This window comes from Cuculus canorus, chromosome Z (genome assembly GCF_017976375.1).
Source record: "Cuculus canorus isolate bCucCan1 chromosome Z, bCucCan1.pri, whole genome shotgun sequence".
Classification (NCBI taxonomy): Eukaryota; Metazoa; Chordata; class Aves; order Cuculiformes; family Cuculidae; genus Cuculus; species Cuculus canorus.
The window spans coordinates 5,175,200-5,191,649 of NC_071441.1; the positions used below are offsets into that span (position 1 = coordinate 5,175,200).

The following is a 16,450-nucleotide window of genomic DNA, read 5'->3' on the forward strand; positions in this document are numbered from 1 at the left end:
GAGACAGCACAGGATGCCTGGGTGTTGTGATGGTGAGAAGTAGGAGCATTGTGAACAAAGTGACATTGTGCTCGGGCCTGTGAAAGAAAACAAAACTTTAGGGAGAAAGTGTAAAGGCTGAAGGGAAGGGAAGGCTATTTAACAGGGTAGAAATTGGGTAAGAGGAGAGGAATTGGCAAATAAAGAGAAGTGTTTCTGCAGAAGATTTATTAATAAGACACAATAAGAATCCTTTTGACAAAAGTAGAGATGGAACAGGGGAACAATTAAGCTAGCTGAGAACGTAGCTGATCTCAGACGAACATTGTGCTGTGCCAGTGTAGCTCCTCTCTGAGAGTAAGAGGATTGTTGGACTGTGATTTGCTTTATGAACCAGCCCTGAGCACTCCAGCAGCTGCAGCCTTCACAGCTCCTAGGCTTGCACCCCAGGCTGCCTGACTGTCACACCACCCCAAGTCCTCACTAACACGCCTCCAGCCTCATCATACTCCCTTCTTCCTTCCTTCCTCCTGTTCACTTGAGAACAGGGTAGTCACCTTTGGAGTGACCCATGTCTGCTTGGTCAGGGAAAGACCTGCCTGATGCCTTGCAGGTCCCCAGAGCTCCTCCAGCTCTCCACTTTGCTCAGCTGCCCTGTGCCCACTCCAGCTGGCTGCAGAGAACCCAGGTGGTACAGCTGGGCATCCCCATGTTGATGCAGGTGTGGTGGGGAGCATCTCCTGGCTTGCCTTTGCAGGCCTGGGTTAGGCTCTGCTAGCCTAGAGAAGTTGGAATAAATTCCTCCTTTACTGGAGCCTGAAACATGAGAATTGCTGAACAGTTGACTTAATGAGGATGTGAGAAATACCATCTGATTTTCGAGTTTTTTACTCAACAGCATGAATGAGAAATCTGGAGTCGGTAATAGATTTGTTTTTTTCTGTATTGTGATTCAATCTGTTCTTTTGGAGTAAGAACGTAAGGAGGGATTTATCATTTAAATTCAGTGTTACCATAAATTTGACATACTCAGTGTGCTTGTGTTTTACAGTTTCTAACCAAATTCAAACTTTGCTTGTTCTACTAGGAGACTGACTTGAAACAGAGATTTGTTAGCATCTGTTGTTAATCGATAATGACCACTTAGAGATTGTTACTGGGCTTGGTTGTTTGAACACTGCTGATTTAGTCTTCTGTTACATGAGGAAAGAAGAAGCCTAATTGAAATGCTCCAGTGTAGAATTAAGGTTTGTCATACCAATTTACAGCCAAATGTGAAAGTGGAGCTATTGCTTTCTCGCCACAGTCTCACTGAGCTGGGGTGTCAATGTGTCTTGGCATTTTTGTGCCACAGAACAAGAAACTGATACCTGGCTGCCATTTCGATGTTTGTGTTCATTTTGGTGATATAACTTTGGTTTTTAAGGTCTCCACTAATCTCTGTGCTCCAGTGGCTTGGTTGTAAATGGTCAGGTAGTAATACATGGTGCACATGTTTTCTCTCTACTCCGTGTGGAAACATCGTGAGCTTTTGGGAACGTGATACAGTTCTGTGCAGAGGGCTGCACTGCCCGTAGTCCAGTGTATCCCAGCTTCTCTCCTTCCTTATTGTTGTCAGACTTTGGTGATGAATGCATGAGCAAAGTAGTGTTCCTCAAACAGGATGGGGTGTAGGGTTTATGTGTGTGGATTAAGTGAATTTAAGAGAAGGAGGAGTTTGCTTTTGGGGGAGGTTGTAAAGGCTTGTCTGGATCTGCTTGGGTCCATAGGAAGGTGCCTTCTCAGAAAGAACGCATGTGGAGGTTTGCAGCATGAGACAGCCTCCGTGGCAGCCCCCAAAGAGCAGCACAGCCAAGTAGAGGCACCGAGGCAGCAGCTCAGGGTTGTGCAGGGTGCTGGGAGGGAACACCGCAGGGAGTTAGCCCGGGTTGCTCTCCTTCTCGCAGCCCCACAGCTACTGCTGCCCTCCCGGCTTCTGGTGTGCTGCCTGCCACAGCTTCTCTGCAAACAGCCATTTAGCTTTCTGGTGTGGAAGCTGGAATATTAAACTACATCACTGCTCTCAGCTTTACTGCACGTAGTCCTAGACCGAGGAAGGATTACACGTGGCATGCAAAGATGAATACAGCTTTAGAGGAGCATGAGCTGGAAAGGGGATCATCATATCTTTGTTCCATGAATGAGATAATGTTCTTTTGCTGCTTTCACATTTAACCTAGGTTTGTCACTGGGATCCGTCCTCCACAGCCTGCTGGCAGGGGGAATGTGGCCACTCCCTGGAAGAAAGCTAGAGATAAACAATACTTCATTTCCCCCCCCTCTGTATTAAATGAACTAAAAACCCATAAGCCACTTCTCGTGTAATAATAATGTTTACTCTCTACCCTAGACAGCAAGAAGATGTATGACTTTATGAGGCAATAAGCTGTAAACTTAAATACACTTCTGGTTTAAATCCAATCAGAAAGTCAATAAAACTAGATAACAGTTTAAATGTCATGTCATATTTGTTAGTAATATTCGTTTATAAAGAAACTGTCTTATTGTCTTTTGTTATTACAGAATTGGAGGTATGGATCTTTGGCATCTGCTGTTTACTTTGGCACTGGTCTGTGCAAGTGACTCGCTTTCTGCAAGTGGTGGTAAGTTTTATGATGCCTTTTTGTGCTTTTTCTTGTGTGCTTATATAGAAGGCGTCCCTGCCCATGGTAGGGGGATTGGAACTAAGTGATTGTTGAGGTTCCTTCCAACACAAACCATTCTAAGATTCTGTGATATGACTTGATATAAAGAATATTTTTATATCATATGTGTCAGGACTGTGCAAGTTCCTTGATCGCGGTAACCTAGGTACGTATTGTGAAGCAAGAAAAAATACGTCAGATAGTGATTGAGGTTGAGACAAGTTGCAGAATAAAGGTGAATTTCATAGACAGTGTTAGATTTGTGATGTGTAAACAGGCTGGATCAATGTTGGTGTTACATATCTGGATTTTCCTTGCTCAGGTGCTGGAGTTATAATTGAATTGTATGGAGTTCATTTTTTTTAATAGAAACTGGTGGTTTTTTTCCTTAAAAAGTCTTTTTAGTATATTCACATGTTAAATGTAGAATTATTTGGAGATACAGAGGAAGCATTTTGAGACTGTACACTTGCAGTCTGAAGCCAATATAACAAGTTGCATAAAAAACGCACTTAGAAGTTCTTGAGCAGAGATTATAAAAAGGATTTGAAAAGAACATGTACCCTCACCCAGCCAGCTGGCTGTGAGTAGCCAGCAGAAGCCTTCTCAGCAAGGAGAAACTCTGAATGCATGTCCTGTGGTGTCCATGATTCAAAAGATCTGCCCAGGCTTCACATCCACTGGATGTACCTCTGGGTTTCCACAGTTCCACTCTTTCCCATGCATATTCACCTCAGTTCTTCCATCTTCTAAATTAAATGCCAGGCTGGAAAGTACTTGGTCCAGCTGAGCTTTCTCTAATGCTTTTTCTCGGTGCAACCAGCAGTGATTTAGAAATGTTTCTGTATCACCTCGAGGCCTGTCCTGACTGTGGTGGGTCCTCTGGGACTGGTGTCCTATTCATTTAGAACAAAAAATTCCTGTTAACTCCAGTGTGAATTTTATGTTTGGTCTGACTGAGCTGCTTATGCTGGTTATGACCTGCCCCTGTGAAAAAATATAACTTAACCTAGTCTGCTCTGTCTTATTCTGGCGTTTGGAGAGAGCAGTAACAGGTTTCCATAATTAATAATTTAATGCAGATTTGTCACCGCTTCTCCCAGAGTTTCAGAGCAGCTGCAGAAGGGTGGCTTCATAAGCAGGTGCCCCTCCTGACCTCCTAGCCAAAATCAGTGTTAGCAGAGAAAATCGGAGAGGTCAGTTTGATGAGTAATTTTGGAAGAAGTGAGGTAGAAACAGCTTTCACAACAAATTGTAAGTAAGCTGATAAAATTTTCAGTGAATATTTCCGACACCTTTCAGTTTCTTTTTTTCTTTAGCTCTGTACTTACGTGTTAGTGAATGCAAATTAAATACTTATAGAGTTGCAAGCTATGTTTCATTAACTTTTCTAGTGTTAGTCTTTTTAGAATATGGTACTAAACCAAAGGGCTATGTAGAGTTTCCTGTAGTCCTAACTGACCTACAGCTTAAAGGTATAATCATCCTCCTTTGCCCTGATACAGCTATGTATTTTGTAATTACATACTTAAAATTTTTAGATATCTGTATTTGCAGAAACACTGGAGAGACATAAGGGGTGTATCACATTGTTTCTCGTAGAGATGTTAAGCTGAAATATGATGTAATCAGAACTCTCAATGATCAATTTTCAGATAATTCTTCCATAAAGTTCATGTTAATCAAAAAGGGGGTTTGGATAGGGAAAATACAATTTTCTGTTTATTTACTTGAATGTTTGTGGCTTAGACGCTTGTCTTCTGTGTTATCAGGGAAAGAATCTGTAAGATTGTCTTCCCCTTTGCTAGTTAAGGCTTTTTCTTTAATATTTACCAAATTTGGTTCGAGTGCCTAGTGCATCTTACCATCGAGGGTGATGAATGAATCAAGTTTTCACTTTTGTTCCCTACTTTCATTTCTTACCACAATATTTTCATTCTGCTATGTCCATGCCCCGTGGGAAATGAGTGCTCCTATTTAAGAAGTGTGTAAGGAAGTGTGGGGCAGTGGAGTGTTTATTTTTATATTAGAATGGGGCTGAAACGATGTGTGGCCTTTATTTAATGTATTTTGAATCCTTCTCTGTCTTCTGATTTAGCTAAAAGAAGAGGAATTTTTTAATAGGAAGTTGCAGAATAAAGCTGCATGCTCAAATTTTCCCACTTTGTGTACCAGTCTCTTTAGTGAGACCTATGAACTGAAAGAAGATTTGCAAACTCCTCCTTAGTTCTGCTGAAATGTGGAAAGTCGGTATTTCACAGTGAAATATGATACAAGTACTAACTTCTATTCATTGCCTTGTACCGAACAGTCACTAGAACAGAAATGAATGTGTCCTGACTTGATCCTTCCCCCCGTGCCTGCATTTTACAGTACATTCATTCAACAGACCAAAATAATCCCTGCCCAGATGCAGTCTACTGGACCAATTGATTTCTCTCTTGAGGTTTAAGAACACATGAGGTTTTTTTGATCCTTGGCAGATGAGATGTGGTCCAGATGTCCTAAGTTCAGTAAAAATCTTTGTTATGAGTAAAATTTAACCACATCACTTTTGAGTGACTTTGTCTGTACTGATGAAATAGTGACTTCCATGAGCTTAGCTTCTGATTCAAAAAGTGAGGAATATTTTAATTGTGTTCCTTTATTTAAATCCAAGACACAATACCACATATGTATGTCCTGATTTACTGTAAAGCAAAGCCTACATTAAGCTTTACCAGAGCCTGTGTTTCAAGCTGGCTTCGTGCCATGGGGCTGGATCTACCCTTGGCACACAGTGAAATCCCATACATGTTTCCTTCTGGTGGGGGAGAGAATGTGAGGCCAGCAGTTGGCCAGGCAACTGCACAGCATTCAAGTGCAGATATTGGACATTTAGTCACCTCTTTGCTGTCTGGAGAGTAAGCTTGACTTGCTTTCAAGACATAAAAGCCTTCCATGTCAAGTCAATGTTACTCTGTCTCAGTAACATGCTTTGGTGCGAGATTAGCAAGTACGTGTAATTTTTAATGTGCTGCCAGAAGACAGCTGGTGCCAAGTTCTGCTGGAAGCTTTCCCTTGGTTTAGCTTGTTTCCATGCTGTCCTTTTGCAAAGAGCTTGGCTTGTTGGCTCCTTAAACTGAGGCTGAGGCAAGTGTGAAGTGACAGAAATGCTCACCTTCTTTGAGATGGCGATGCTAAATGTGACCAAGCATGTCTACAGCACCAGGTCAAGTGTAACTCGGAGCTGAGCAGGTCTGTGACTTGCAGCCTCCTACCAGGGGACACTGACCTATACTCTGTCCATCTCCTTGAGCTTCCTGCCGTACAATGGTAACACGGAACAGAAACAGTGGTAGTAAGGAACTGTAAAGGCCACATTAGCAGGAAGGTAATTTCTAACTGAATATACATAACCATAGATAAGTGGGGTTTGTGCCTAAGGGATTGAAAACATTGTCACAGCTAATGAAGGCATTTTTGTTAAGTCAACAGAACTTGGCTTCTAAGAGTTTAGGATGCTTTGAAGATGGGGAATTGTGTGATTTTGAAAGTTGAGTTTAATTAGGATAATTAGGTACATAAAAAAGAAGGAGTACTCCTTGATGAGTACATTACCTACGTCTGTGCAATATTGTTACTCAAAAAAATGAGATCTTATACTCATGTACGCATACACAATTTATGTTTGAGATATTTACATTAATGTAACTGCAGTGTTTCAAATACACATCCAGCATACACCTAGGTATTTTGGTTTGCTGTACCCACTGACATTAGAAACAGTTGAGGGGAATTGTTCCAGACGCAGATAGCGAAATGTTTAGGAAGCAAAATAAATTTTGTCTGCTTATTCCTCTGCTACAACTGATGAGGGTAGGTCACTTGAGGACATAAAGGAATAAACTGGGAATTAGTCCCAGTTAATAAAAAAAAAACCATAGCTCAAGCAGTCCTAAAACTAATTTCTTCCCAGTGAAAATAAGTGGGAAATGTCTTTTATCATTTTTATACTAGATCAAAGTTCATTGGAGACTATTGCAGCTATGCTAATTCATCCTCTGAAGCAGGTTTAGAGAAGCATTCATATGTAATGAAAGAACAATAAAAATATTTTTTGAGTGAACTGGATTTGTACAATGATAATTTTAAGAGCTACAAGCCTGAATTTATTGTTCATTTTATCTAATCTGCTTTTAAACATATTTATTTTTTTACATTACAACTTTTTTAATTATTGTATGAAGCTGTTATGTTCAAATTATCTACTTTCCTTACTTTTGTATAAAAAGGATTTATTATTTTCCCTTCTGAGATGTATCAATCTAGTTTTTACTCCTACCAGAATGCCCTTTTGTTATGCTAGTGTCTGCTCACTTATTGTACTTGGATACTTCGCATGCGTTATATATCCAGATCCAACCTTCTAAGTATAGATGTGCGCTGGATATCAAGGCTCGCAATTATAGAGCTGGAGATTGAATCTATAACCTGTGTGTAGGCTTTTGTGTTGTTAAAGACACCCCTAGACACCCGAGGCACCTGTGTCAGACTCACGACGATGACACAAAACCCGTAGGACACCTACATCCTTCTGGAACAGCCAGAAACTTAAAGAACTCTCTAAAAAGCTTAAGGTCGGATATCTCATATGTACCTGAACATCTGTTTTCAGGCAATTAAATCAACTCCATCAGCTGTTCTTTGTGCCACAGACCGTATAGACTAGCTCTTCATTGACTCTTGGGACCTTGGACACCTAAGAATGAGATTCAGCCACATGTTAAGTATAGGGATATCCTGTACGTACCCAGAAAGTCTGCATGACACTTGCAGATGGGACATCTGTGTCTTTTGAAGCACAGGCTGGAAGGCAGGCAGAATGTTCTAGGCAGACTGAGATAGCTACAGGTGTTTAGGCAACTGGGTTTTGCTTTACCTTGCATAAAGATAGCTAAATATAGGTGTCTTCCGTTTGAACTGAGCTTCATCATTATAGTTGACTTGTTTGAATATGCAGGCATTCTTTTGGATAGTGTCATAGCTGCTCAGCCACACGCTGCTTCTTCTACAGATCTTCTCATTAGATGGACAAGATAGTGGTTGGGTTCTTGCTGTCACTGTGAAGTGAAGTGGCAGACGGATATTGTCTAAAGGCATGGGTTTGACTTTCGTGACACATGGAGGAAATCCTAGTCTAAGCAGGAAGATGCCTTTGAATTGCAGCGTAATCTCTGCTGAGAAAAGATTTGTCCATCTGTTCATGGAGCCAGAAGGTACCAGGATCTTCACTGCTTTGCTTGAAATATTCAGAAAAAAAAGATCAATAGCTGCGTGGCGTCTTTGCTGAAAACATTGTTTTATGTTGGTGAATTCAGATATTATAGATTGCAGTCAGTATAGTGACAAACCACTTCTCACACATGAAGGCTGTTTTATTTTTAATGACTTTTTTGATGATCAAGAGGTCTAGACATATTTACTTATATAACAATCCCAGTCTTCTTGGGAGGTGACAAAAGATAATGAGAAAGGGCAGAATCTTCCTTAGCTCACACTGCAGAGTCTCTTGCTTCTTGGTAAATAGTAGTGCCGTAATGTAGTTAGTAGTCATTTGTTCATTGTGGTAATTTTCTCTGCTTTATTCTTCTAATTGGTGTATCTTTGCTATAGTTTTTCTCCCTGTTACCTGCTTTCTCAATTCTATGCAGCCATCTGAAGTGTGGAACACAAGCAAAGGCAGAGCTGACAGTAAAACCTGGAGAGATGAAAACTGTGATTGGCTTAGTGCTTACTGGTGTACATAGACAGGCATGGAACTATTGAGAATGTGGACTTAAAACTTTTACCTGCAGACAAAGCCTTTGGAATAGTTGCCTTATTTGCAGAAATTACATGCCTCTGAGCAAGAATTATGTTACATTATGTAGAAGAAATTGCTATAGACCCATTCCAGGAGCCAGGATCAGAAAGCTTGGCACAGGGAAGCGTAAGTTATACCACTCTGATCTGGCTAAGCTGTTTTGGCTGGAGGGAAGATTCATTTTGGCAGAGAGCAAAGCAGTATTTCCATCATCACTTTCCATTGTGATTAAGCATGGCTTTGATGGCTAGAAGAAAAATCCGACTGAAAGCCTTGACTAACTTCTCAGTTACTTTTACTGCTCTTGCTTCCTAGCCAGTAGCATATATTCCAGATAAGCCATTTGTCTGGGCCAGTGTGACACTCCTCTCACCTTGTCTTTCTGCTGGATTGGGAGCATCTGGTAATTTAAAGGGAAGAGACTGTGAGTGTCTGAGAGTGGAAGACACGTGCTGGAAATCATTTGTAGACAGACATTTATTTTGTTAGAAAACACAGAAAATAAAAATTTAGTGCTGAAATTTTCAGGTACGGTTACTTAAATTAAGCCCCTAAAAATCCGTGTTTATGCTTGTGTAATTCGGTAGATCCAATGATTCAAATGCTAATCTGGGTTGCCAAAGATTTGGCTCCCTTGTCCTTTCCTCCACACAACATCTGACTAGCATTTACTGAAGACTTTCAGGACTTCAGCTCTTCACCCACAAGCCTGCCAAAAACACTTCATGAACAATCAGCTCCAGTCAGACACCCTGCAATATAACGTATGTTCCATAGTTTATCACATCCAGTTATTGCTGTTATTGTTAACATTCCTGCTATCGTGTGTATTTCCTTCACTGTTCTGTAGTTGACATAATATTTTCTTCACTTTTGAACACAAACTCACCAATTTGCTGGAGTTTGAGGTAATTTGCAAGAATTAGCCACATCTCTGTAGTTAGTGCCGAGTGTGGGAGAAGTCAGAAGGAGAAGTCAGTCTTTCTGCCTCTCAGCTGCAAAGCCTGTAGTCTCAGTGTACATCTCCCAAGCAGACCTACAGACTGCAGCCAAGCCACCAACACGCTCACTGGTCCTCCACTGAACCTGAATTCTTCCTCCCATACCAGGGATGAGCTGCACCAAAAACTGCGGCTGGTAGCCGCTTGTGGCTTGCTTTTGGAGGAGAAGCAGTGAGGCCAGTTTGAAACATGAACTTTTGCCCACACATGCAATTAAGTCCGTGTATTTAAAGGGGAAGATTGGATGATGGAGATGATGCAAAAATGTGCACAGCAGTTTGTTACCACTATATAAGGAGCTAAAAAGTCAGAAATTCCTAGCTACAGTTTCTGCTTTTAACTCTTGTTCTGATACTTTAAACGTAGTTGTATATTTCATGTGACTTGTTTAAACAGTTTGTACTGCCCTGGCCAAATGAACTCAATTAATAAACTGATTGTGCATCAGGGGAAGGAGAAGTAGCTCAAGCAAGTATACACTATTCCATATGTAAAAGCATATTACATGAGTTATAATGAACCATTGCATTCAGACACAGAGCAAATGTCATTCAATATCACTCATCTGTCACAGGAAAAAGGAAAAGAAACCCTTGTTACTGCACGTTCATAGCATACAATGAAATGACCATGGGAAGTGGTAAGATTTTTTCATTAATTGAAACAATGATGCAGTTATTGTGCAATAACTTGCACTGCCTGATTTAAAATACAAGAGATTTTTAGAACCAAGAGGCAGTCTGTCATGTTGCACCTTTTCCTTCCATGCTCTGCTCTTCAAAATTGACAGTCAGGATCAGGCTGGAACAGAATAAAAGTGTGCCTGGTGACTGGAGAGCCGTCACTGAACAAATCTGGTTCCTGCTACTATAAATGAGGGAGCATCGTGTGCAGCTTAGTAGTGTTTCAGCACACCTGAGTGTTCTATTCAACTGTTTCAATGCATCAGAAGTTAGAGAAATATTTTAGAGTAGGAGTTCACAAGATGCCATCCTTGAGTCATGCAGAACAACTCTGAAATCTTTGTGCTGGTCACCACACTCGGCAGAACCAGGTGATTCTCAAGGCTGCAGCAGCTCTTCCTGCACAGTTAGGTGCTTTGGGAACTGGAACCAGCACTTGGAGGATGGCTGGGTCCAGCCTTGCAAAATTCTTGGTCAGTTGGGCTCCACAGAGTCCTCCAATTGCTTGTTTCCAAACTTGGCTCCTCCCAAAGTCTTCCCTGTTACACTCCAGCAGAGTACTGCTATCCAGGTTACTATCTGCTTCCAAGGACAATGTAACAGGGATGGCAATGGCATAGTGCAGGGAAGGTGGCCATTGCATGGCCCTCCATGGGAAAGCTCTGGCAGTGTTCCCCTTGGAGAATAAAAGTACTTGGGGGAATAAAAATACTTGGCCTAGACAGTTTCCCTTCTCTGCTACTGGAGGTGTGCTCCGATCACGCTGTGGAATGATGCTGTAGGTGATAGGCAGAGCTACAGACTACTGGGAATGTCTGTAGCTTCTGAATCTGGAAGATGTCCTTCTACCTAAGGAGACAGAGATTTCCTGACTTCACTTTCCCACCTATTGTAGAAACAGGAAAAGTAACAGAAATGGTTAGCTTTCTTCAGAACTAGAAAGCTGTTACCCTATTGGGGATTTTGAATTCTTGCATAATGCAGTGAGGATTTTCTTTTTCCTGAAGTACAGGATGAGTTTGGGTGTGGGTTTTTTTACAGATAATTAAAAATCTTTTACAAAGCACGTAATTTTGTGCTGAAGAGTGCAGAATAGCCATGGGATAGGCTGGTAGATTCAGTATGTTGTTTAAAGACCTATCCATAATATCAGCTCACTCCTGTGTTTCACTCTCATTAAGCTGGTTAAGGAGATTTACCTGGGAGTTAAGAATGCAACAGGAAACCGTTAAAAATTGTGTAGTTGGGAATTTAGCACTTGTAACAGCCTTGGCAGCAACGAAGTGGGATGGAGCACACCTGACACCAGTTTTAAAATAGGACTCAAGGAAATCACACATCAGAAAGTTTGTCCTCTACACAAGGCAAGTTGAAAGAGACTTAAGAAAAGCATATATCGGTAAATGCATTAGTAAATCTGATATATTTGGGAGTCAAATATCTTTGTGTGTCACACTTGGTGTCTGTCACCAATAGCTACTGACTTAAAAAAAATTTTTGAATATGCACATAGAAAATGGTTGTTCAGTCCTTACAATGTGAATTTTGAGAGAGTCTGTGATGCAACACAATAGCAAAGGTTCCTTATAAAAATGCCAGGGGATAAAATGGAAAGGTTTCCATGGATTAGAAAAAATAATCAAAAGGGGGAACGAAGGAGCAGATGGTCAGCTCCTACAGCAGAAACATCCAGGAGTATTTCCCTTTTACAGAATATACAAGCAGAAATTAAATCAACAAGATCGCTTCTGCTTGGAAAGCTCCGTGGCAGGAGAGGCCAGAGACCAGTTCAGTCCTGCACGGTGCCAGGGGAGTGAAAGAGAAGGGTGTGAGTGAGCAGGAACCCTCAGAGGGGCTGCTGGAGCCCTGCCTCCATGCATGCAAATGCTCACCACTGCGCTGCTGGAGTGATGGAGTGGGATCTGTCTGGGGAAACATGAGAGATCCATCCAGACTGACTTTTGTGAGCTATCCCTAACTGCTACCCAGAACACATTCAAAGAAACGTGGTAAAAGAAAATATGTTTATTCTGTAGTTGGTTTGATGTTTTGTTTGCTTATTATTCCCCTAGCAATATGTAGTCTTGGCTTTTGGGCCATCACAAAAACTTTTGAAACAAATTTGAAAACTCACTTGGAGCAAGAGTTCACCCTTGGATCCCTGTCTACTGGAACCCCCTGTTCTTTACCTTGTAAAGGAAATATAATCGGAATGATTATACGCCTGGCTGGCAAACACCATCTGTGTCATGTTTCTTTTAAAAGGCACTTAGTGTTTGTCGTCCATGCCCACTGTAAAACAGAAAAAAACTGTTAACATTTATTAAATATTAAATCTTGAACGCAAACATGTACTAAGTAAAATGCTGTGCTTATACCCTCTGATGTTGTGTTCCGTCACTTCATCACTGAAACAGAAAACAAGAAATAATGTGACATTTTGACTTTGAACAGGAAATTGCAAGTGTTGGGGAAGCAAATGTAGGTAATAGCTGTGAATGTTAATGTTCTATTTATCATTTGCTGTTAATGATCAAATAGTTAATAATACAATTACTTCAATGAAAATACTGATGTCAACTGTAATTACTGTTGTATAGGATTTAATTCAAACCATCTGGTTTAATCCACTTGTATATATCCAGGGTTGGTCTTTGCTTGCAGTGAAGTGTTTTTCTGGAAGTTAAAAGCAATTATTAAAGGAATGGAAATTATTAGTGGTTCATGGTCTGGCAAGAGAAAAAAAATGCCTTTTTAAGCTCTTAGTGTCTATTTCAGAGGGCTTCTATAGCAGAAATGGTCGAGGGTGGAGTGTAACACAGAAGTGTTTTCTGTCATAGGCTATGTGTTGATATTTGGGATTCATCCCAGTGAGGTATCTGGAAGTATAAGTCACTGGTCTGCTTATTTTTCACCACTTAATTTATTTCATAGGGCGAAGGAAATATGACTGGTTTATTAAAAACAGGGTATAAAACACTAGTGAAGAATGTGGAAAATGGCTGATGTGTGTACATAAACAACATTATTTTCTAGTGAACTACTTAATTATTCAGTGTATCCTTCAGTGCATTTGTAGGGGATGTTTGGTCTCACTAACTAGTTCAGTTAGCTTTGAACGTAACTGCCTTGTCTGTTTTAGTCAGAAACTGCACTGTTATCCAAGGATGCCTCCACTTGGATCCAGAGCTCAGAGATACGTGCTGTGAAGATCTATCAAGCCACTTCACAGGAGAAACACTTGCACCTAGGGCACAAAGAATAAAATGGATGCAAGATCAATAACTTATTATCTTTCCTTTCTAACTCCATAGCATTTGCACAATAGGAAGCTGTAGAAGTTAATCAGAAAAACCCAAGGTATCTCCTGTTACTCTTGGCACATGCCTTTCAAATCACCTACGGCCTTTCAGAACTAAATTAAAGTCCTGGCTGGTTTTTGCCGTACTTCACAGAGATAGAAGTCAAGACTTTGCTCTTGAAAGGGCGCACTGGGAACTCTTCAGGGTATCCAGCTGTCACAGCTGAGGCTGTTTAACCTCCCATTCCTGGCCAACCCAGTTAACCCAGTTAAATTCTTGTCTACAAAAATGCTTGCAGTAATATTGTAGAACCCTCCTGACTGAGGCTTCATGTTAAGTGAGGTAGCAAAGACAAAAGCCAGCAGAATTTAATGTTCCCCAAAATATCCAGCTGCTACTATCTACTATTCCAAGGACATGAACACTGCTCATTGTTTGAAGTAGATTTTTCTACGGGTTGCCCTTTCTTTCCTCCCAAACTCAAGAAATATTTGTTTTTTACCAGAAGGAACATGTCGTACAGAATCTGGCACGTTTGCATGTGGTGCAATCTTGTGAATGTTTTGTTGAGATAAATGAGTAACAGCTTCCAGTTGGTGTTCTGCAGGAGGTGAGGGCTTCTTTCCAGAAGTGCTGACCATCTCAAAATAACTGTATTTTCCTTGCAATGCTCCCAGTCTGACATGTTATCTTATCCCCCCAGTACAGCAGGCTTGATATACTGCTACACTAGCTTATCTAGCTAATAGGCTTAAGTAGCAGTTCTAGTTACAGGAAAGACTGTGCAAGGTTTACATCTATGAGAGTTGGCGTTTGGTCTGTATGGTCCAACTTTGTAACAGAAGACTTGATTATAAACTATTGTCAAATGTGGTTCTTCAGTTGTGAGATCTTGTTGCCACTGGAATTCACTATGTTTTCTCTTCCAATTTGTTAAGGCGAAAGTGCAATTTTCCTTCAGAGAATGAGCCTCTGGTTTCTTCTTGTTTGCAAAAGTGTCAGGCAGTTAAAGTCGTGCTATTTAATTTCATTATATGCCCTTCAAATCCCTTAAGAAACATGAGTTACGACCATGACAATGCTTTGCACTCCATGGGTTTTACATCTCAGTAACTTGCAAAGATGTGTGAAATACAATTATGAGCTCCACTAATCCCATGATACCTGTATATATACACTAGCTTTCTAGAAACAGCATTTTTTTTTTTCCAAAGTCATAGCTATCCCTAAAGGAAATAGACTGTGAGACTTAGTATGTGGCCCTTAGCCCTCCTTAAGAACACAAGTGGGCACCAATAAAAATTATACATGGCTTTGGTAGGCCTCCTCAACCTAAGAGAAATGGTCTCTGTATGTTTTTCTACTTGCCTGTGGGAATCTCATCATGCATTCAATTGCAGTTGAATGTCTTCTTACAAATTACTTTTAGAAAAGCCCTGAATCCATCATACCTCTGCTTTACTAGAGGTAAGCTGCCCTGACGTCTTATATAGATAGGAAAGACCCACAGCATTTCCTGGTTGTTAACATAATAGACGATAGCTTTTAAATGCAGCATGTTAAACAGGCACACGATTTTTACAAAAATGCATAAGAAGAAACCCTCCTTCCTTTAAATAGGGGCACAGCTTAGATCATAGACAAGGAATAAAAATTGTTGTGTATTTGGAATGGCTACAGGATGGATGTATCCCGGTGGGGAACAAAGCTGGCATACTCAAATGCTGGCAGCCCAACATATGGGACCTGTCAGGAGAGCTGCTTTGCGAAGTGCTTAGGCTCCCTGAGTGCTCAAGTGTTTATTTCAGTGCTAATGCGAGTGAGATTTGTTTTACTGATTAAGCCCTTTTTTTTTTTTCATTAGTTCCCACTTGACTGGTGTGAAATTACTATTTTCATTTTTTATTGTTTCTTGAAGGAAATGTGCCCCCGTTACCTGAGTTGACACAGCAGCTGTACTCATCACGGGTCTCAGCAGAAAAGCAGAGAAAGAGGTGGCAATAATCTGAACCCTTCAGATGAGGGTGAGGCATGTTGACAGGAACAAATGAGATTCCAAAGCCACTTACTTGTCCTAAAGTAGGCAAAATCCCAGTGACTCCAGAAAGAATAATAGTTTTGTAATGATGACATGGGTCTGAAACAAGCTTTCAGCATCTGACTGTGCCATAGAAGTTCCGTCATGTCCTTCTAAAATTGATTAATATTTGTGTCCCAGCTCCCCATCTGTAAAATGAGAAGGTACTTTAAGGATAAACTCTTTAATCGGTTTGAGTTGGTCAGATTTTATAGTGATGAAATTGCTGAGGTAGTGTGATACCCTCTGTCAACAGCACTGCGTTTTTTGTGCAAAGCAAAACAATTGAAAAATATGTCTCCCTTCCAGTGCTCATGAAGTTGGTGGGCTGCCTTCTCTGCGGGGCAGGGAAAGGTGACTCTGTGCTTGTCAGGGTGCATGCAATACCACCAGCAAGCAGAGAAAACACTGAAGTTTCCTCCAGCACGTTTCTTTTCTGCATAAATCTGCATACTTGCAGAAAGTGTGCTTTTCTTCGAACAGGCGAGGGCTGTGCTAATGTGGGCCCATAACTAATTGTTGTCATGGGAAACTCTGAATTTCTATATCTGAATGGAGCTTGTGTTCAGACATACTCTTTAATCTGTGTGTCAATATATGCCCTTAGTGCCTATATATATAGTGTTTATATATACATGTAGTGTGTATATATACATATAGTGTATATATGTTTCTTCCCTGGTGTAACGTGGTCAAGTTGAGATGCAGCAGTTTGCTTTTAATGCTAAAGATTTTGGTAATGTCAGTCAGTGCCTGGAACACTGTGTCTATGGGTCTGCTCCAGTAGGTGAGATACCTGAAGTACCACTGGATGTTGCTTCAGTTCATTGATGTGCTCCGAGGGTAAAGGGAGGCACAACCAGTCCTAAGAAATCTTCA

At 40.8% G+C, this 16,450-nt stretch overlaps 1 protein-coding gene across 5 annotated transcripts in view; it reads left to right on the forward strand.

The window, feature by feature from the left end:
• GHR (growth hormone receptor) overlaps nt 1–16,450 on the forward strand; it is a 128,359-nt gene that overhangs the window by 59,375 nt on the left and 52,534 nt on the right. For all 5 annotated transcript variants that reach the window (XM_054053729.1, XM_054053724.1, XM_054053727.1 and 2 more), the window contains one exon: nt 2,542–2,621. In XM_054053729.1, the coding sequence (XP_053909704.1) occupies nt 2,552–2,621 (70 nt within the window). In that variant the 5' untranslated portion in view covers nt 2,542–2,551. The remainder of the gene's footprint in view (nt 1–2,541; nt 2,622–16,450) is intronic.